Source organism: Rhincodon typus, chromosome 6, assembly GCF_021869965.1.
Source record: "Rhincodon typus isolate 14 chromosome 6, sRhiTyp1.1, whole genome shotgun sequence".
NCBI classification, from domain to species: Eukaryota; Metazoa; Chordata; class Chondrichthyes; order Orectolobiformes; family Rhincodontidae; genus Rhincodon; species Rhincodon typus.
The window spans coordinates 44,389,601-44,412,407 of NC_063337.1; the positions used below are offsets into that span (position 1 = coordinate 44,389,601).

A 22,807-nucleotide genomic window follows, 5' to 3' on the forward strand; every position below is an offset into this window, starting at 1 on the left:
CCGTGGACATCTAACCCTACCTCAACTTCACCTCTCTCGAGCAACAAACCACCCACCATCCCCTGCCCCCGACAACCGTCTCCAGGTTGTTAGATTGTTTGTCCAACATAAAATAGGAATCAGCAGAAATCTCTACCAATGAATAATATTGTGAAGGCCAAAAGCATTGTCTTTGGTCTCTGTCATGCACTCTGTTTTCTACATGGCTTCAACCCATCTCCTGGACAACTGTCAGAGACTGAACATATTGTAAGCAATCTTGCTGTCATACTTGACCTGATTTAAGCTTCAGACTTAATAACTGTGCCATCAAGGAGACTACCTATTTCCACTGCTGTACCATTGCCCAACTCCATCTTTGCCTCAGTTCAACTGCTGTTGAGCTCCTTTATAGATGCTATTGTTATATTTAGACTTGAATCAACAGATGGTCTCCTGGCTAGCCTCCAACATTCTACCCTCTGTAAACTTCAGTCCTGCAAGAGTCTGCTACTTTTGTCCTAACTCCCGCCAAGTTCCATTAACCCATCAAGTCCATGTTCACAAATCTACATTGTCTCCCTGTTATACAATATCACAATTTAAAGTTCTCATTCCTGTTTGCAATCCCTTCAAGACCTCACTTCTCTATCTCTGTAATCTCAGTCAGCCCTATAAATCTCCAAAATATCTATGCTCCTCCAATTCTAGCATCAAGCATTCCTGATTTTAATTGCTCCACAACTGGTAGTCAGGCTTTCAACTAAAAAGCCCTAACATCTGGAACTTCCTTTCTAAACATCTCTCTTTTGCTCTCTTTCACCCTTTAAAATGCTTCATAAAACTAGCCGTTTTGATCAAGCATTTGATCATGTCCCCAATATGTACTTTTTTGAATTCGACTTAAAATTATGTTTTACAATACCCCTATGAAGCACCTTTTTTTTATGAATTCACTCATGGGATTTGGGCACCACTGGCTGGGTCAGTTTTTATTTACCAACCCAACTGCCTTTGAGAACGTGGTGGTGAGTTGCCTTGTTGAACTGCTGCAGTATATGTAGTGCAGTGTCCAAATTACACATGGACATAAACATGAACATACAAAAGATGATACCAATGGTAATGATAAGTTCAGAGCCTCATCTAAATGTAATCACTACATATAGCTATATTTACTATTAATGAATAACAAAGTAGCATTACATTGATGTCTAAGCCTGAAAAGAGTTCTTGACTTTGCCTTCTCCTTGACCAGGCTGTCTTCAACACAAACACATAGTGTGGTATCAACAACACAATAAGAGATGGACTGCCAATGCACACAAGTGCCTCTGGGCAGGTATGAATCCCTTCTCTTAACTGGAACCTGATTGTGGTCCGTGGTCTGTCTTATTGAATGTCATAGAAGTTCAACATTATAAACGTTTAATCAATTAACTCCACAGGTAGTTTATCTAGTGAGTTAATGTAAGTTAAATGCTTTCCTGGAAATTATTTTTGAACTCACTGCTCAAATGTCTTTTTTTTGATCAAAAAAAAGGTCGCCTTCACAGAACTGGAAACAAAAAACAATTTTCTTCTACTTTGAAATCCAAATAATAACAATATGCTTCAAAGTTGCATAACAGCAGCAAGTGTAAATACACCAAATAAAAACCGAAAGAACTGCGGATGCTGTAAATCAGGAACAAAAACAAAGTTGCTGGAAAAGCTCAGCAGATCTGGCAGCATCTGTGAAGGAAAAAACAGAGTTAACGTTTTGGGTCCGGTGACCCTTCCTCAGAACCCTGAGGAGTTCTAGGGAAGGGTCACCGGACCGAAACGTTAACTCTGTTTTTTTCTTTCACAGATGCTGCCAGACCTGCTGAGCTTTTCCTGCAACTTTGTTTTTGTATAAACACACTAATCTCACCTGGTGGAATATAATTAGAGAGAAAAGGAGAAAAAAAGGATATGAATATTATTAAATGGGATTCTTACCTTCCTCAAGATCATATCGGAACAATCCAAGTACCCACTGAGTAAGAATGCAAGGGGTAAAAAGGTAATGACTATTGTCATCCACTGTAAACTTTGTTCGAACCTACAATGAATAGGAATACATAGATTAACCAAACAACAATTTTTTTTAAAAAACTGGAATGTAACAACCTAAAGATTTTCAATGTTTTTGCCATCTTGCTCAATACCCATGAGGGAATGTCTATGCTATTAGTTCCTATTAGCCTTTATCAGAACTAACGTATCCATCATGCAGTCACCAATGTGATAGTTCTACAGTTGACCATTATGTTATTTTCAAAACGTTTAGACTATAAGATGTAGCATCAGAAGTCAGCCATTCAGCCATCATGTCTGCTCCACTTTTCAACGAGATCACAGCTGAGCTGATAATCCTCAACTCCACTTTCCTACTTTTTTGCCATAAGTCTGGATTCCCTTACTGATTAAAACTGTCTATCTAAGCCTTGAATATGCTTAAAGATCCAGTCTCAACAGCCCAATCTGGTAAACAATTCCATAGATTGACTACCCTCAGAAGAAATTTTTCCTCATCTGTCTTAATTGGGCAGCCCTTTATTCTAAGATTATGTCCTCTGGCCCCAGACTGTCCTACAAACGGAAACAACCTTTCATCATTTACCCTGTCATGTCCCAAAGAATCTCATTTGTTTCAATAAGCTCACCTCCAAAGGATACAGGTAAAAACATTTTCGACTATATTGCAATGAAAAAGAATGACATTCAAGTGGCAATAATTTATAAACCATCAAGAAAATTGTTTATTTAAAGCAAGAATTGTGACAACATGGAAAACACAAAACCCAGTACAGTACGCAGTGAGCAGTAACCTGAATGCAGAGACCTTGGGAAGAATTTTTGCCCCAGTATAGATACAGGAACACAGGCAGGCAAATGAGTAATTTTGCACTGCAGGACTGCATGCCAGTTTTTCCAGTCCCATGCCAAACTGATTTCCCAGAGGTAGCATTGGGAAAGCAAGGTCGACCTGCCTGCCAGTCCAAAGACGGTCAATTAAGGCAAGCAAAAGGCCAATTTTCAGACATTGGCTAGAAACCTACCCAATAGTGACAAACAACCAAGCTAAGGTGGTCTCCTAGCAGAAGGCCAAAGTATTCGACTCCAGGCAGGCACGTCAGCCCTCCCAGTCTACATAGTCACATAATCCACAAAGGGGTTGTATTGATGGCTTCATATTTAATATTTTTTGTGGACAAGAGTTTGAAGGTTTGTACCTGCCTGGATTGTTTTTTTTTAAGATCAACCAAATCAGTGGAACGTTTGAAACAAAAAACATTGTTTGTTATTTAGATAGCAAGAACTGCAGATGCTGGAGTGAGAGATAACAAAGTGTGGAGCTGGAGGAACACAGCAGGCCAGGCAGCAGCACAGGAACAGGAAAGTTGATGTTTTCTGAAGAAGGGTCCCGAACTGAAACATCAACTTTCCTGTTCCCTTGATGCAGCCTGGCCTGCTGTGTTCTTCCAGCTCCACACTTTGTTGCTTGATATTTACATGGCTTGTGATAACTGCTTATGTACTGATGACTCCCCGTCTGGGAGTATGACTGTAAGGCTGCAGTTTGTGGTTTAAGTGTTGCTTGCAGTAGTTAACAATCAGCCTGTCAAAGGGAAGGACCTACAATTTAGCTCTCCTGTTTCTTAAACAAAATACCGTCTTATGAAACCTGACTGTACTTTTGAAGTGTGACTGGAAAACTGCTTCCTGAGCAAGTTACGCCTGCCATGATCACACAGACAGATGCCTGTACTGGGGACACCCATGTGAGAATGTCAGACCAATCGCCAAGACAGCATTTCAATCCTGCTCTTTTTTGCCTTGTAAACATAAGATTTATTTGCAAGAAGTGATTTTTATCCTCAAAAGCAGGGTAAATATTTATATTTTCACATTACAAATAGAGGTGTGTTATCCAGCTTCATATCTTAATTGAATAACTTTTGTTTTACAAGTAAAAACTTGATCATTTTGTGTTTATTGAAGAAACCTGGCTGATGAATCTTATCATTTAAAATGGTAAACTGTTCTTATTGTACCTCCATGCCAAATATGACCCAAGCAATCAGCACTCTCTTCTCATTCTGTGTAAAATGTTGTCTTTTTTCAATTAAATTGCCTGTTTTTAAGGAATTTACAATACAGAATGCATTTTGCACACTCTTCCTTGTGCTAATCTTCTCATTTACATGGAAGAGTATGTAAACTACAACTTATTGTTTGGACATAAATTCTTAATGTTTTGCTATGACAATGCTCTATGTTAGCCTAAAAGGAACAAGATTTTTTTTTCTTTTTAATTTGCGTAAATGTTACACAGATGACAAAACTATACATTAAGACTGTGTATGCTTTTGGAACTTTAAATTGCATTTACACTACTGTTTATTTTCAATGCAAAATTGTTTCCAGTAAAATTGTAATGGCAGAAAATGCTGGAAAAACTTGATAGATCTGGCAGCATTGGTAGAGAGAGAAAATCAGAGTTAACGTTTCAAATCTAGTACAACTCTTCTTCAGTATTGGATTTGAAATGTTAACTCCGTTTCTCCAGCATTCTGTTTTATTTCAGATTTTCCAGCATCCACAAAACTTTACTTTATTTGAGTGATTAATCCAGTAAAATTGTGTTGTGCGTATCTGGAAATTAGGTCCAATCTGACTTTAAGCTATATTCACACCATGGTTTTAGCCACACTAGTTCACCCAAAAAAATCTAGCTCTGATATAACAATATCCTGGCAATTCCACCATTCCTTTTGAATTTTGATTAATTATTCGTAGTACATATTTAACTGCAAGTGCAAGAACTATCATTCCTATTGATAACATTCGCAGCACAATGTTAACTATACTGCATTTCTTAAAAAGAAAAAAGTTACACAGAAAAGTGATGCGAGTTGACTGCCCAGTCCTATGGCCAACACTGTTTGTAGGAATTTTTTTTTAGAAAATACCAAACACTTTGTCTCTTCCATGTCATAAGAAACCTTAGCCTGTGTGAGAATTTCCACAGCAAGTATCGATTGATTGATTACACTTCCTAAATGGATTTTCAATTTGAAAAATGGCTCCAGCATCACTATCTTTGCTGGATATCAGTAAATTGTTCTCTTCAGCAGTGTTCAGCATTGCCGTGGAGGTAATTATGAAAAGTGTGATGCATGATGTAAAGTTGTTGCTTTCATCCTTATTTGATTACAGTGACCCCTTCTCTCATCACACTATTCGAATAAAGTGATTTAAGAAGCACGTTGCAGGAACAAGATTCGACTATGACCTGGTGAATTAAATCACTGCCTGCCCTTCTGTGTAACACCACCATCATTAACCAGTACCTACAACACACAAAAGTCACACTTGAAAACCTGCAAAATTTGAAAACAAAATTTCCATAGTATCACAAATATACCAAATTAAATTTAATATCAAATATGTGAGAAAAATCACCTGAGTGGATCATACCTGTTCATACACTTGAACCAGGGAACCAGCAAGCTGGTGTATTCGTGTAGGACATGACCATATAGGATGGTGCTTTAGATTCCTATGCAGCACAGGTTGTAGATACGCACTGTAGATGGCCTGAAGTTGCTCTCTATCAGGATAACTGAAATCAAACAAACAGTGGCATTTCTTCAATTTAATGACAAGACATGAGTGCGACTACATTTTGTTACATTTTCTATGGAACACTTTAGCCCCTATTTTAACCACCCACCTTCCCCTACTTCTGCATCATCCATTAAGAACGATGAAGATGGGATTCTTGTGGCACCTGTGGTTGTTCACCCTCACTTCCTGAACCCTCACCATTGAAACTTCCTTGTTTGTGTCTGCATATGAGGCATCTGACCAAAAAATGGGATCATATTTACAAAGTTCTACTCTATCAAAATAATACCTGTTCCCAATGTAGTTAAGTGTCAACTTTCCTTGGACCAGTCAGCAAAGTTGAACAAGATTGCTGTACAAGACTTTCTGAGGAAGTTTAACAGGGGACACAGAACTGTAATTCTCTCAATCAGATGAGCTGTTATTGTTTACATAGTGAATGGCGTTCCAGACCGCAACTTCTGCTATGCTAAGCCTTTAATCAGGTGCATCTACTTCTTAAGGGATCTATTCCTGTACTTTTCTTTTAAATAGAACAATGATCAACAGCCACTTAAACTGCATCACATGGGCCTTGCAAAATACATGAGGTCATGGGGCTGGGTGTCGGAGGTCATATGAAGCACACAGGAACTACAAGTCACAGAAATGAAACAGTTCTAGAATTAACATGAAAACTAAAGCCAACATATTATCACAATGCATCCTGAAAAACATGTAACTTAGCAAGTTGGACTCCATGGTCCAGCCCACAAAACCATCTCACAGCACATAACACCATCCAATTCCAAATGTCTGCAGAATTGCACTGCACTTCCATAGACAAGCTCACCTTGACTCTCTGAAATTCTCTACCTGATGGATACCAATGGTCTAACTGTAGTAGAACTACCAGTATTCACAGATCTCAATATAGTTACAATTTATGAGATTCAAACCACACCCACTTTCACAGAACAGACCACACATGACACAATCGAATCATTCAACAATTTCCAAGAATATGGTTTTGAAGTGAGTTAAGGCCAGGAACTAGGAAAGTGCTGTTAAAAAATGCAAACATTCAAAGGCAAACTTTCAAATGTTCCATAGAACCAGATACACCAAACACTATGTTGATCTATGGAGCTCTAACTGAAATGGACAAGGCTGATCAAAGACAGATGTGGAATTCAAAGTGCTCTAATAGACTTATGTTTTTCAGTTGGTAGTAAAGTGAAAGTTCATGGAATCATAAAATCCCTACATGCAGAAAGAGGCCATTCAGCCCATCAAGTCTGTACCAATCCTCCAAACAGAATCCCAGCCAGACCCAGCCACCTACCCTCTCTCTATAACCCCGCATTTACTATGGCTAATCGACACAGCCTGCACATCTGTGGACACTATGGGCAATTTAACATGGCCAATTCACCTAAGCTGCACATCTTTGAACTGTGGGAGCACCCGGTGAAAACCCATGCAGACACGGGGAGAATGTGCAAACTCCACAGGTGGTGACCTGAGGCTGAAATCAAACTGGGATCCCTGGTGTTGTGAGGCAGCAGTGCTAACCACAAAGTGACTGTGCATTTGTAATATACAAGTTACATCAAATATAATTATTGCAACAATAATCTGAGGAGCAAAAAATCTTGGAAATAATAATTGCATAGCAAAGAAAGAACCAACGAGACAACGCTCAACACTGAAAGAAAATCAAGCAAAGCCTTGTAGTTTTTCTGAGAGTAGCGTGCGCTAGCCGATTACATACTATTTCAATTAAATTCTTTTACTTGCAAGCTATTGCTTTAATATTAATGCATAACTGTAATGTAATGATAAGTAAGAGCTATGTATTTATGTCATTGAAGGAAAAATAACCATTCTTTGACTTACTTTATTGTACAGATCCTGACAATGGATGTAAATCTAGTTGTTAGGGTGTGTCGTCCCATAACACCACCTACTGACATTGATGCCACGATCTGAATATTTTCTAATCCAACCCACTCCAAATTTTCATCATAAAAGCCATGGTAGGTTAGAGCCTTTAGAATTTTGTTTTTGAGAAAACACAAAAGAATTATAAATATATGCAGCATTTGTACCTGGTTTTCAGCTGTAAACGATACAAGTTAACAAGATCACCCCAACTAGCAATAATAAATATGTGCCAATTTAAATAATAGATACAACTGTAACACAGATTCTAAGCACCAGGTTTCCTTTCAAGTTAATTAAGACAATTATCTTCCTTTTGCTTCCTATTAGTAATAATGGCCCGCCTGCATAATATGGTAGGATATAGTCCCACATAGAGGTCATTTCAAAAGACAAGTCTCCAAATAAGCTAAGCGATGAGAAGGGCTTATAGGATTGGGCATGTTGTCAGCCTGACCAGGGAGAAGTAAAAAATAAAAATCATAAATTAAGTGTAATATATTTGCACTTCTGTAATTCGTCACAGCTGACTACACTGTTTATTGCTGATCCCTGAAAACATTATGTGTCTACTGATTACCACATTGAAATAAACCGTTTGTCAGTTTTCCCTCCTGTAACAGATGAACATGAGGCATAGAAGAAATTTAAAAAGAGGGAACATAATGAATAATGGTCCTAATGGCACTCAAACTACTTCAAAACAAAAACTTTTAAAATAATTCTACCAATTAAGAACCCCATTACTCAGTATGATTTCATGAACTTTGTAATACTACTCTATTTCAAAGGAAACTAAAATCAGTTTATTTAAGAACTTAAATAGAGAGAAAATTAACATACCATTATACTTAAACAACATAGTGCAATATTGGGCAACACTAAACACAAAGACAAAAAAAAGCAAATATCCTCATAACAAATAAATTTAACAGCGTCCAAACCTGCTGTAGAAATGCAATAACGCTGCTTGTACCCCATTTGTCTGGTCTGGGAAGGTTAATATCTTTCAGATATAATACCAAGTGTTCACAATCCCTGGGTCTGTATACACGACCAGTGTTAGAACTTATAACCATGCATGTCTGACTCAGCTTTTGCAGAATATGTTGAGGTGAAGTCTGTGCACTACAGTGTACTGTTGCAATTTGAGTGGATCTGAGCTGAGAGAAAGCATAACGAAGAAGCATCCTGAAAGCAAAATTAAAATCAGTTAAAATGGAACTGTTCTATACAAGTTAACATTTCCCTGCTTAAATTTCCTATCATAGGTACGAAGAACAATTTTAGTTTTCTAGAACTTCCTCAGCAAAATAATCAAGCTATGAATCTAATGATAAAAGCAGCAGGTAGCGTCCAAACTACATAATTTCAGTTACTTATGCTGAACATCACATTTCAAATGTCTGCATACTTCTATGTATATCCATGTAAAAGTCAATAAATGGTTGTTTACCATCTTACAACTATGAAGCAAGGTAGCAGCAACAAAAATGTCTTGCCAGGTACACAGGATAGCTCAATGAAACAGTAGATTACTCTTTCAAATTTGGAGCTTAGTTTACAGTGCTTATAAATGTAGCAATGCAGCAAGAATAAGTTGTATTCAACTAAACTTAGAAATACTGGATACCTTAATGTTAAGTGGGTAAAAGCAACACACCCTTCTTGTAGGTCTAAGTATCACATGCCAACATGTCTAATAAAGCAACAAATTCATGAATAAACAACATTCATTGAACATAAACCTCTAGAACCAGATATTATCATGCTGCTTGAAGACTTAGTTAAAGCAATAAACAAGGCAACACGATTTTCTAAGTTACGTTCTTTGCTAGAATAAATGAGGCAAATTCACTTGTAACCAGAAAGGAAAATATTTGTGGTTTCAGGGTAACACTTCACAAAATGTCATTTATGAATTTCAGAATTATGTTAAATTAAATTGGATAATGTTCCAAGTAAATTTCTTGACAAAAAATACAACTGGAACCTAAGGCAGTTACGAACAACTGAAGTTGCAAGTTGAAAAATAAACAGCCTGAGTGGAAACAAGCAAGGCTTCAGATGAGAATTCTGGAGTTTCCAACCCCATCAACAATACATCAGCCTCCTTCCTAATTTCTCTTCCGCAATATCATTTTTGCCTCTTAATATACATATTGTAACAAAAGTAAAGGTCTCAAGATACAATAGCCTTTAAAAATCTAATGCTTTCAACAAGTAGCAATACTCAGAGGGTGGTTTGAAAATTTAGTTAAAAATACTTCTACATCATTTCTCTGACTGGTGCTTCCTTCAGGCAAGATTTCAACTGATTTTGAAAGATCAATGAATTCAAACCATCCACCAAACAGTCAGTGGAAATTTTAAGAGGCCAGCTGGGCCTATGGAAATGCGCAGTGCAGACACATAAAAATAAAACCATTCATCGTACATACAAATTAGAAGCAGATGTAAGCCACACAGCCTCTCAAACCTGCTCCACCATTCAGTAAGATCATGACTGATCTGATTGTAACCTCAAACCCTCTTTTCTGCAAATCGCTGATAATCTTTCACTACCTTATTTAGTAAGAATCTTTCTACCTCTGCTTTAATAATATTCAAGGACTCTGCTTTCACCTTTTCAGAAAAGGTTCTAAAGACTCACTACCCTGAGAGAAAAAGTCATCTCATATTTATTTACAAAGTGTAAACCTTGATTTTAAACAGAGACACCTAGTTCTAAAATCCCCAATAAGAGAAAAAATCCTCTGCACATCAACCCAATAAAGATCCCGCAGAATCTTTTTTGTTTCCATTAAGTTATCTCTTACTCTTCTAAACCCCAGTAGGTACAAGCCTTGCCTATCCAACATTTCCTCATAAGAGAACACTCCTATTCTAGGTAATAGACCATTAAACCATGTCTGAACTGCTTCCAATATATTCACTTCTTAAATAAGATGACAAATACTGTTCAAAGTACTCCAGATGCAATCACACTACTGCCTTGTACACCTGAAGCATAACCTCTTCTGTATTCAAGTCCCCTCCTGATAAATGATAACATTCTATTAACTTTCATAATTATTTACTCTGCATGCAAACTACCTCAAGGACACTCAGATCTGTCTGCATCTCAAAGCTCTGCAATCTTCCTCCTTTTAGATAAAATATTTCTTCTTTACTGCTCCTGCCAAAATAGACTATTCCAGATTTTTCCACATTATTTTCCTTCTGCCAAATCTTTGTCCACTCACTTAACCTAACCATATCTGCAGAAACATGGATAAGTTAATGAACTCATAGTGAAGGGGCTCCCAGGTAGCAGCAATCAAAATGCAATTGAATTATATTCAGGTAGAAATGAATCAAATTGGCTAAAATCTATCATTTGTGATGCTGAGGAGCTACTTCAAGAGGAGGTAGAGATGGATTACTCACTCAGCACTTTAGACTCAAAATGGATGCAAATATTTCAGCCTAAACTTTTGCACTAGGGTCCTTGGCAATATTAATGACAGAGATATTTATGGAGCCTTGATTTCATGTTAATTGTTTAACTGACCTTGGCAAGACTGCACAACTTAGATTTGATTTATTGGTTGTAGAATCACTTAGCCTTGTCTGTTCCATGCAGCTAATGCTGTTTGGCATGCAAGTAGTCATTGTGTTATAGCTTCATCAGGTTGACACCTCATTTTTAGGTAAGCCTGGTGCTGCTCCTGTCATGACCTTGTGCACTCTTCACTGAACCATAGTTACACCTTGCTTGACTGTAACTGTAGAGTGAGAATGAGCCAGATCATGAAGTGGCAGATTCTGGTTGAATACAATTCTGCTGCTATTGATGGCCTACAGCAGCACAAGGACGCCGAATTTGAGTTGACAGATCCGATAAAAGTCTGTCCCTTTAGCATGATGGTCATGCCACACAACATGATGATGAGTATGCTCAATGTGAAGATAGGACTTTCGCCTCCACAATGACTATGGGGTGGTCACATCTAACAACACTGTCAGAGACAGCCACATGTGCAACAGGTACACTGCTAAGTTTTTCCTTTCGTTGGTTCCCTCACCATGTCCCTCAGACCCGATGTAACAGTTATGACCTTCAGAAGGCTATCAGCTCTGTCAGTCACAGTACTCCCAAATCACTCTAGTCATAAATATTGAAATCCCCGACATAAGGCCCATTCCATGCCCTTCCGTTGTCTGTAAAGCATGATTCCATGAAAATTATATGTCAAGCTGTGAGACAGCTCTGACAATTTTGGCACAAGCACCCACATATTGGAAGACTTTGCTGCATTGATAGGCCTATTATTGCCATTTGTCATTTCCAGTGCCTAGGTTATTGTCAGGTGGTCCATCCGGTTTCACTCATATTTCTTCAACTTTGCAGCAGTTTGATACAACTGAATGGCTTGCTAGGATGTGGGGCCAAACTAGTTGAGGACAACACGTTTTCTTTCCCACATGTCATTACTGAAGCAAATGTTCTTCTATCTCCCAACAATTAACAGTAGCTACATGGTCACCAGATTTTCACTTCATTCAAATTTCACCATCTGCAATTCTGGAATTCAAACCAATGTCCACAGAACATTTGCCTAGGGTTCTTAACCATTCTTCCAGTGACATTACCAATATGCCATTGCCACAAAGAAGAAAAAGTGACACAAAAACAACTTTTTGATGCAGTAGTGCAGATCATCAATGTACTGCCTTAGAATGTGGTGGAGTAAGGTCCAATTGACAGATTCAAAAGTGAATTAGGTGGCTACTTGAAAAGGAAGAATGAGCGAGGTTGTGAGAAAAAGGCAGGGAAATAGCATGTGATGAGATGCTCATTTACAGAGCCAGCTCACACACAATGGGCCAAATGGCCTCCTTATCTCAGGACAATGACTGGAAAGGAATCTGGATTTTGCATTTCAATCGGTGGTCTCTTTCCTGACTGACCAAAGATTCCACAAGAGGCAGCCAGTTTTAGGGTTGTTACCTTTCTGCTTATAAATTCTGTGTCTTATACCCTCTCTCTCACACTGTGCCTGAGGAAGGAGCTGAGCTCCGAAAGCTTGCGATTTCAAATAAACCTGTTGGACTATAACCTGGTGTCATGTGGTTTTTGACCTTGTCCAGCCCAGTCCAACCACTGATTACGGTCAAATTTTATTCTTTCTGTGCATCTTTATGTTTCAGCATCACTGATCGATCAACGCTCCAGAATTTTGTCTGTATTCTGGCTAGTGAACATGGGACTGCACACAGTGCTTGTTGTAGTTGCAGACCACAATATTGAGGGAGGGCAAGCCCTTGCTCTTGTGAAATCTCACTGACCAGTCATTCAGTGCCTTGATATCCACATTGGAAATCTTGCATTCAGTGGTATCCAGTGTTACAGTTGAATGCCGTTACACATTGTTCGTACAAGGACCTTTATGTTTCAACTAATATGAACTCCTCTACTTTCACAAATAGGGCATCGGTGGGCTATAAAATGTAATGATGTGCTGTTATTTTCGAGACACCACGATGCTTAACTGCGACCTTTAGAACAAGTCAGAGCTGAAGACGTTTAAGGCTACAGTGGCTTTCATACCAAGTGGCCAGGCATGGCAAGTAAGGTTTGAGGTATTCATCAGTTAGGGCAGTTACCTCAGTTCTTGCTCTTTATTTAGCTATGAAAATCCTACTGTAAGAGTGAAATCCATGCTAATCTTGCCTCCACACTAGCAGAGACATCAGAGATAAATCTAGCACTTGAAACCAATATCTGCTAATCCAGCTGTAACGCTGATCAAAATATGAATCCTGTCAATATGGTTACTATGTTTTACAATCTTCAAAACAGGATTTAAAGGCACATTTTTTTTCCATCAGGAATCAGCACCATCGTGAGGAGTTTCTCCCACTCCACTTTATCATTATGCTTCAATCAATTCTCAAGCGTTCACTCTCCAACACTATTGTTACCTGCAAACCATCAAAACAAAAATCATGCAGTTAAGAGACATGATTTCTCAAAGAAAAATCTTACCCTTTTCCACATCCTTCAGGTCCAACTAGTATAAATGGCTGTTTGTTGCTGGAACTTAACCAGGGTTTAAAATAATCTAGACCTCTTTGCATGTCAGGAGTTCGGATGACAGGAAGTTTCTGGGGATTACAGAAATCCTCAGCAGTCAGATTTTCTGGTTTCTCCATCTGATATGCCATGAGTCGCCCATTCTGTTGGTCATAATATGTGTCTAGGGTCTGCCGTGGGTCAGGCGGTGATTCTCTTGCCCAGTTGAAAACCTGAGTTAAAATTAAATTGAGATGTGTGAATGCATTAACATGCTTTCAATGCTTCAACTTTTGTTAAAGGTAGGAATATTAGAGCATTAATACATTATGTCAACAATGAATCACTTGATTGTGTAAAAAGAAACTGGAGCAGGAATTTGAAACGGAAACAGAAACTGCTGGAAAAGTTCAGCAGGTCTGACAGCATCTGTGGAGAGAAATTAGAGTTGGCGTTTAAAGTCGAGTGATCCTGCCTCAGAACTCAGTTACATTACAGATGCTGCCAGACTTGCTGAGCTTTTCCAGTAATTTCTGTTTCTGATTTACAGCATGCACAGTTCTTTTGGTTTTTTACAGAGTAGGAATTTATTAGTTGCTGATCCAAAGATATTGTAAATGAAGTCTCATAAGTTGGATGGTTGTCTTTTTGTCATTTTGCAGCCTCTGTCAGAAGGGTAACAACAGAACTAAGAATATGAAACAGAAAAAGATTTCTCAAATGCTTGAATCTAATACTAAATAATTAGATCTCAAAGTGAAAAATGGAAACTGCCTGACATTACAGGTAATTCTAAATTCAGATTTCAAATTTGCCTAATTAAAATAATCTGAAAACATGAATTTTTAAACACTGGAATTCCCACTTGACCATGCTTATACTTGATTTAACTCAAAATTATGGGGTAACTCATGCAAAACTCCGTTGAACCACAAGATCCAAAAATCTCACCTCACATTTATACAAACGTTTGATTTGGTAGCATGGCGATTTTGATTAGTAAGGAATATTATAACAAATTAATTATTGCTTTGCACTTTAGCATATGCAAGCCAGGACACTTGCAACACTATATCACTCAAGGAAGCCACATTGTCATTATATCAACACTGCCCTCAAGATGAAGTGCTGGCAAAGAGGCTGTTGCACATCTTCTGGAATGTGCCTTTGCAGAAAAGATCTGGAGAGAGATGCAGTGAGTTTTGTTGAGGTTCATCCCAGCTCCATGACTCAGGTGTCTGTGCTCTGCAGCTGTTCCCTGGGATGCAAATCAAGACAAACATCAACTATGCCTGGAGGACTAGCAACTTAATGAAAGGTGCTTAATGGTCTGTCTGAAACATTTTGATCATCCAATGCAAAGAGCTATCCAGTTGTCCTCACCCAGATGTTAAAGACTAATGTATTCCAAGATTCAAGACTATTAGCTCAGAGACACACTTCAGCTTGGAGCAGCTGCTGCCAAGACACAATGCAGAAAGGGCACCATCTACTGCCTACTGAGGGTCTGTTAACACAGGAGAACCCCTTGTAGCTTGTACTGAATGCATATAATTTCTAGTCAGTGGCACAGTGGGGATAGCATGGTGTCACAATGGTTAGCACTGCTGCCTCACGGCACCAGGGACCCAGGTTCAATTCTAGCCTCGGGCATCTGTGTGGGTTTTCACTGGGTGTTCCGCTTTCCTCCCACAGTCCAAAGATGTGCAGGTTAGGTAGGTTAGCCATGCTAAATTACCCAATAATGTCCAGAGATGTGTAGGTTAGGTTGATTAGTCATGGGAAATATGGGGCTGAGTGGGATGCTCACTGGAGGGTTGGTGCAGACTCGATGAGCCAAATGACCTCTGTGTGTACTGTTGGGATTCTATGACAATTCTTTCATTCTCGACATATTTAGGAAATGTTCCAATTTTATATTTTGGGGCAAGAAGTTCATCAGAAATCTCTGGAGAAGGACCAAGCAGTATCTGCCAGTTCACTTGAGACATTTTGGGACCAGTGGCACTGGCAGGACTCTGAAAATGTACATGTAATCTCATGAGCTAAATTTCCTTCAAGATTATTACATATTTCAATTGTCTAAATTTCTGTACATCATACATTAAAGATACCTCTTTAGAAAATTCTTGTCGTGATTTCATGTTCAGATTACCACCAAGACCTCTTATTAGACTAATGATGAATTGTCCACGATCCATACAACCATGAAGATGAGACAAGCCATTCAAAACAGTTCCAACTAGACTAGTTTCCACCACAAAGTCATTCTAGAAAGAGAAAAAAAGTGCACTTTTATTTATCTTTTGAATAATTAATGGTTGTCATAACTTTATTCCCAACATTTACACGCTTTTCATTAATTTAGTGTTCAATTTACTGATTCAGGCTGATTACATACTTGATCACCTTATCAGTGACAAGTAATATTTGAATATTCCACAAAAAGTTTTCAGAATATACCAAATTCTGTTTCCACAAATCTTGCTGTTATTTTACAAAGATTCTAAAACCATAGGAATTTCATAGAAATAATACAAGGAAAATTACACACTTTCTGCTTGCTGTTTGATAAGGTATTATTTTTAAAGATTTCTGCAGCAGTTTTTGGTTAACTGAATTCAGACACGTTAAAAATTAGAAGTACAAATGAGAAAGCAGACATTCGTCACCACTGAAGCAGTTACTGTTACAGAATAATTAATTCTAAGCCAGTTGCTCTTTCTCATCTTTATAATTAATAATGGGCATAATATTCAGTTTTCAAAATGTATAAATGATGCTAAACTCTAAGCAGCAACATATGCAGAAAATAGTTATTAAACAACAATTCTGGAAGAGTTTGCATTTTTACAGGAGTTTGATCTTTCATACTGATAAATGCATGCTCATGTAATGCATATTGAGGTACTTAAATAAGTATTCTATGTTTAAAAACCAGGAGCAATCAGGGTCATCATCATAGCCTTTTCTAGTCCCATTCATCCTAACACTCTGATACAATTTAGCAATTACTCCAAGGCTTTGAGCACATTTGCATTACTGGTCTCAGCAACTTTTACTTTGTGGACCTGAAGATAAAAGTGGCAATCTTTCAAGACCCAACTGCAACGTAATCGACAACATTCAAGGGTCTTTCCATCTACAAAAGCAGCTGAGGACACAAGTTGATTTAGTTTATCCACGTTGTCATGCTATAACATAAAGCTACATCAGGACACGAGAATGCATGGCTCACTAAACTATCAAGTCCCATTCTGCAACTGAATCTTACATTTTCCATCCTAAGTAGAAGATGGGAAGTATTATTTGAACATTTCAAACAACTTAAAAAGAATTTTTAAAAATTCACAGAATTTCTTACATTTGAACTAAATTGTCAACTAATATACTGAATGCTGAAAAGTAAAGAGCTTTTTTCAACATATAATACTCTTATCTTCGTAAATCCAGACATTTGCAATGGTCGGTAAACAACAAATCAAAGCTCAAAATTCACTCACATTTGATACCTGCGGATGAATCAACTAAAAATACTAAAGAAACTACAGAGCTGTAATCATAGCCCAGTCCATCATGCAAGCCAACTTTCCATCCATTGACGCCATCAACATTTCTCGCTGCCTCAGAAAGTCAGCCAACATCAAAGACCCCTTCACCCCGGTTATAATCTCTTCCAACATCTTCCGTCAGGCAGAAGATACAAAAATTTAAACACATGTACCAACAGGTTCAAGAACAGCTTCTTCCCCACTGTCATTAGACTTCTGAATCGACCTCTCAAATTTCAAAGCTAATGATGATCTAGCTTTTTGTGCACTTTCTCTGCAGCCGTAACATTGTATTCCTCGTCCAATTCTATCAACCCATGAATCTTGATGGGTATGACCTGCATGTACTGCATGAAGAAAAAATTTTCGCTGTACCTAGGAACATGTGACAACAATAATAAATCAAATCAAAATCCGGGATAAAACAGTTGATACTTCTAAGAATCAACTGTTAATGAGGGATGAATAAATCTTGTTCAGCATAGATCACAAACAAGTCCATTTAAAAGCATTAGAATGTCCCATAAAAATGAAAATGTGTCCTAGATAATGGTAATGTCAGCTTTTCTACCTATGTGCAGTGAAAACTCTCATTCATAACTTATGATCCCAATCCAGACAAGTTTCTTTCTTTTTTTTGGAAAAAAAGGGACAAATTAGAAAGCTCTAGATATTAAATGAAGAAATGAAACCAAAAAATTCTACAGTTTAAAACTAAAGATATTTTATTATGCAAAAATCGAACAAAGTAAATATTAAATAGAATCCAAGCATTGTTGTCTTACAGAGTGATAGAGCTGTACAGTATGGAAACAGACACGCACCACCATCTGCATGAAAATGTTGCCCCATAGGTCACTTTTAAATCTTTCCCCTCTCACCTTAAAACTATGCCCTTTAGATCTGGACTCCCCTACCCTGGGGAAAAGACCTTACCTATTCATCCTATCCATTCAGCTTTCAAGCTTCACAACATCCTTCCTATAGCAGGGAGACCAGAATTGCACGCAGTATTCCAAAAATGGCCTGACCAATATTCTGTACAGCCACAACATGACGTCCCAACTCCTACACTCAATGCATTGACCAATAAAGGCAACTGTACCAAACTTTCTTCACTATCCCATCTACCAGCAACTCCACTCTCAGGGAATTATGAACCTGCGATCCAAGGTCTCTTTGTTCAGCAACACTCTCCGGGACCTTACCATTAAGTGAATAAGTCCTGCTCTGATTTGCCTTTCCAAAATGCAGCACCTCACATTTATCTAGATTAAACTCCATCTGCAACTCCTCGACCCTTTGGCCCAAATGATTAAGATCCTGTTGTACTGTGAGGTAACCTTCTTGGCTGTCCACTACACTTCCAATTTTGGCGTCATCTGCAAACTTACTAACCATACCTCCTATATGCACATCCACATCATTTATATAAATGATAAAATACATGTGGCACACCGCTAGTCACAGGCCTCCAATATAAAAGGCAACCCTCCACCACCACCCACTATCTTCTACCTTCGAGCTAGTTCTGTATCCAATTGCTAGTTCTCCCTCTACTCTGTGTGATCTAACCTTGCTAACCAGTCTACCATGAGGAACCTTGTTGAACGCCTTACTGAAGTCCACATAGATCACGTCTACTACTCTGCCCTTATCAAACCTCTTCATTACTTCTTCAAAAAACTATGAAATTAGTGAAACATGATTTCCCAAACACAAAGCCATGTTGACTACCCCTAATCAGTCCTTGCCTTTCCAAATACATGTAAATCCTGTCCCTCAGGATCCCCTTCAACAACTTGCCCACCACCAATGTCAGGCTCTCTGGTCTATAGTTCCCTGGCTTTTCCTTACCACCTTTCTTAAATAGTTGCACCACGTTAGCTAACCTCCAGTCTTCCGGCACCTCATCTGTGGCTATTGATGATACAAATATCTCAGCCAGGGGCCCAGCAATCATTTCCCTAGCTTCCCACTGAGCTCTAGGGTACACCTGATCAGTTCCCAGAGATTTGTCCACCTTTATACATTTTAACATACCCAGCACCTCCTCCTCTGTAATATGGGTATTTTTCAAGATGTCGCTATTCATTTCCCCAAGTTTTCTAGCTTCCATATCTTTCTCCACAACTACATTCTAAAATCTACAATCAACACAAGGTAAATTTTAATTAACAGGTAAATTGCAGTCAATTATAAACTATAAACTGCATATTCATTGACAGAGAAGTAAGTCCTCACTTAAAGTTCTGGTTGTGCTCCTAAAAGTGGGGCTTCCAATGAAATAATTTTAAGTGTTTTAAGTGTAATCATAGATTTCTATGGCAATCTACGTAAAAACTGGAGCTGGGTTGCTTCAGATATTTCTTTCTTAGGAAAACAAAGTCATGATTGAAATAATCACTGCATACACTGCGTATTCCAGCTGAAGTAACTTGTAAATTAAAATACTTCATTCCATATAAAAGAATACCACACAATTGCGTATTTAAGAATCTTTTTCACAGAAAACAAGTTTCAAAGATTATGTTGAAATGGTGTACATTCCTAAATGCTGGGATTTATAAATAAAAACCTTTAAAATAACATAAATTTAAAGCATAGAAATCCAACTGAACTGTAAGTACTGAAAATGCATGTTAAACTTACACTCACTTGAATTTTAATTGACCAAGCTCCATCAAGTGGCAGAAACTGGTCATTGCAGACATAGTTACTTGCACCAACAGCTGCCACTCAATGGAACGCAGGACATTAGCGCAAAGTCAGAACAGGAGCCAAGAAGCCAGGAATAAGTGGACACCAAACAATTTAAAGATAACAGAGGATAGAAATGGAAACCTGGGGTGTGATAGTGAAGAATAGGGTTGGAGAGCAGGGGCAGGGGCAGGAACTAGGGGAGGACAGGAGTTCGTCAAGGCTGAGCATGAGAAAGGAGGCATTAGGAAAAATGTCTCAAGAGCAGACAGGCCGCAGTACAGGAAGCCTGTGGTAAACAATGTGAGACTGATATTCACAATGTTAAACAAATATGTTGTCACCATTTTATGAATGACTTGGAACTGAAATGCCATATCTGAGTCAATTTTAAAAGGAGAGTCACTGCACAATTAAGACAGACCTTACAAATTGATTTGACAGTCTACTCAGCATAAATGCCATTAATGTCAGTCACAAGTTCTTTTAAAACTCAAAAACTCTTGCTACAAAGGTTGTTTATTCCTGTCTGGCACAAGAGTACAAACAGAACAGTGAAAAGAGAACAAACCATGGCTTAAAAGGGAAGTTTGAAATTGTATGAAATAGAAAAAAAGGCAAACGAATTGGCAAGAGAAAAACAACATACCTGAGGATTGAGAACAGTTTAGAAGTCAGCAAAGGAGGACCAAGGGATCAATTAAGAAGGGAAAAATAAAGTATGAGAGTAAGCTTGCAGGGAATGCAAGAACTGACTGTGAATGCTTCTATAGATACATAAAGAGAAAAAATATCAGTGAAAACTAATGCAGGTCCCATAGAATCAGAAACAGGGAAATTTATAACAGTGAACAAAGAAATAGTTGACGAACAAAGTTCATACTTCACTTCTGTTTTCACAAAGAAGAACACAAATAACATATGGGGGGAACACAGGGTTTACTGAGAGGGAAGAAATGAAGCAAATCTGTCAGTAAAGAAATGGTGTTTGGGAATTTGATGGGATTGAATGTTGATAAATCCCAAAGGTTCAATAATCTATATCTCAGAGTACTTGAGGAAGTGGCCCTTAAAATTGTGGATGCATTGGTGATTATCTTCCAAAAATCTTTTGGACTCTGGAACAGTTCCTACAGATTGGAGGGTATCTAATGTAATCCCACAATTTAAAAAGGCAGCTAGACAGAAAACAGGGAATTATAAACCAATGAGTCTGACATCAGCAGTGGGAAAGATGCTAAAGTCCATTATCAAGGATTTTATAGAACAGGTCTTCAAAAACAGTGGTAGAATCAGAGTCATTAATTCAGCATGGATTTACAAAACGGAAATGACAAATCTTACTGGAATTCTTCAGGAGTTGAAGAAACTACTGGAGTTGATCAGGGAAGCCAGTGAATGTAGTTTCTTTGGAATTTCAGAAGGGTTTCAACAAAATCCCACATAAGACGTTAATGTGTATAATTAAAGCACATGGGATGAGGAATAGTACTTTGAGATAAATTGAAAATTAGCAGACAGAAACAAAAAGTAGGAATAAATGGGACTTTTTCTGAAACGGCAGGCAGTGACTGCAGGGGCCGGTGCTAGGAGCGCAGCTATTCAAAATATATGTTAAATGATTTCGATGAGGGAAAAAAACATAATATCTCAAAATTTGCAAATGACACAAAGCTGGGTGGAAGGGTGAGCTGTGAGGAGGCTGCATAAATATTGTAGTGTGATTTGGACAGGCTAAGGTTGTGGAAAAATATATGGCAGGTGCTGTATAATGTGGATTGATGCGAGGTTATCCACTTTGATGACAAAAATAGGAAGGCAGACTATTATTTGAATGGCTGCAAATTGAGAGGGGGACATTCAATGAGACCTGGTGGTGTCGTGCAAGTATTGGCAAATACCCAGAAGTATTACCTTCCAATCACAGTTCCAGTGTTACTTTCCTTACAAACTGCAAGAATCATTTTCCTTTCTCAGTTTCCCCCTTTGGCTCCCTTTTCAATTAGAATCTGTCTTAAAAATGCAAATATTGAAACCAGGGATGAAATCAGATTGATTTTTATCACTTCTAGACAACAATTCCAATGCCTGTCCTGGCCAATCTGCCAGTTTGCACCCACCATAACCTTCAGCTCAATTAAAATTGTACTGCCACTAGCCCTTAGTAATCACTCCTTCTGACAAGCCCTTGGGCGGTTTACAGAATCTGCTCAACAATTCTGTCTAATTTCACCCAAGTGTGGGAATCTAAGAGTGTAAGAAGTAGGAGCTAGACTTATAATCAAAAAAAAAAGAAAAATAATGACCTAAAAATAGATAATTTGCCCTTATCTAGGTGATGAGCTAGTGGTATTACTACTAGGCTACTTAATCCAGAAACCCAGAAAAGTTCTGGGGACCTAGGTTCGAGTCCCACCATGGCAGATTCTTTAAGTTCAATAAAAATCTGGATTCAGAAGTCTAATGACGGCCTTGTCGATTGTAAGAAAAACCCATGTGGTTCACTAATGTGTTTTAGGGAAGGTAATATGCTGGTCCAGTCTACATGTGACTGCAGATCCACAGCTATATGGTTGACCCTTAACTGCCCTAACCCCTCTGGGCAGTTAGGGATGGACAATTAACTAGTCAGCGAAGCCATATTCCACGTATGAATAAAAAAGAAACCGTATTGCAAAAAAGAGAATTTATAATGGCCAATTACCTGCTTTAAAACCCAGTTCAAACATTTCTCAAAATAGTCTCCTATCCAGCTTTCAAGATTGCTGCGGCATTCATCGACCTGGTTTCGCAGCCACGATTTCACCAAAGAACTTACGTCCGTATCTTCATCACTAAAAAATTGAAAGGATCAGAAATACTTTGGTTTTATTTTTGTAAGATGATTTATTTAATAAAAACAAATACTTCTTTTCCACACTGTTAACATGCATCATTT

The 22,807-nt window shown here is 38.2% G+C and overlaps 1 protein-coding gene across 3 annotated transcripts in view; it reads right to left on the reverse strand.

The window, feature by feature from the left end:
• Window positions 1-22,807, reverse strand: part of LOC109928522 (cytoplasmic dynein 2 heavy chain 1) — a 534,366-nt gene that overhangs the window by 378,837 nt on the left and 132,722 nt on the right. For all 3 annotated transcript variants that reach the window (XM_048597671.1, XM_048597673.1, XM_048597672.1), the window contains exons 41-47: window positions 22,574-22,703; window positions 15,733-15,888; window positions 13,592-13,851; window positions 8,505-8,751; window positions 7,516-7,667; window positions 5,488-5,632; window positions 1,963-2,065 (exon numbers count right to left, since the gene is read on the reverse strand). In XM_048597671.1, coding sequence (XP_048453628.1) covers window positions 1,963-2,065; window positions 5,488-5,632; window positions 7,516-7,667; window positions 8,505-8,751; window positions 13,592-13,851; window positions 15,733-15,888; window positions 22,574-22,703 — 1,193 coding nt within the window. The remainder of the gene's footprint in view (window positions 1-1,962; window positions 2,066-5,487; window positions 5,633-7,515; window positions 7,668-8,504; window positions 8,752-13,591; window positions 13,852-15,732; window positions 15,889-22,573; window positions 22,704-22,807) is intronic.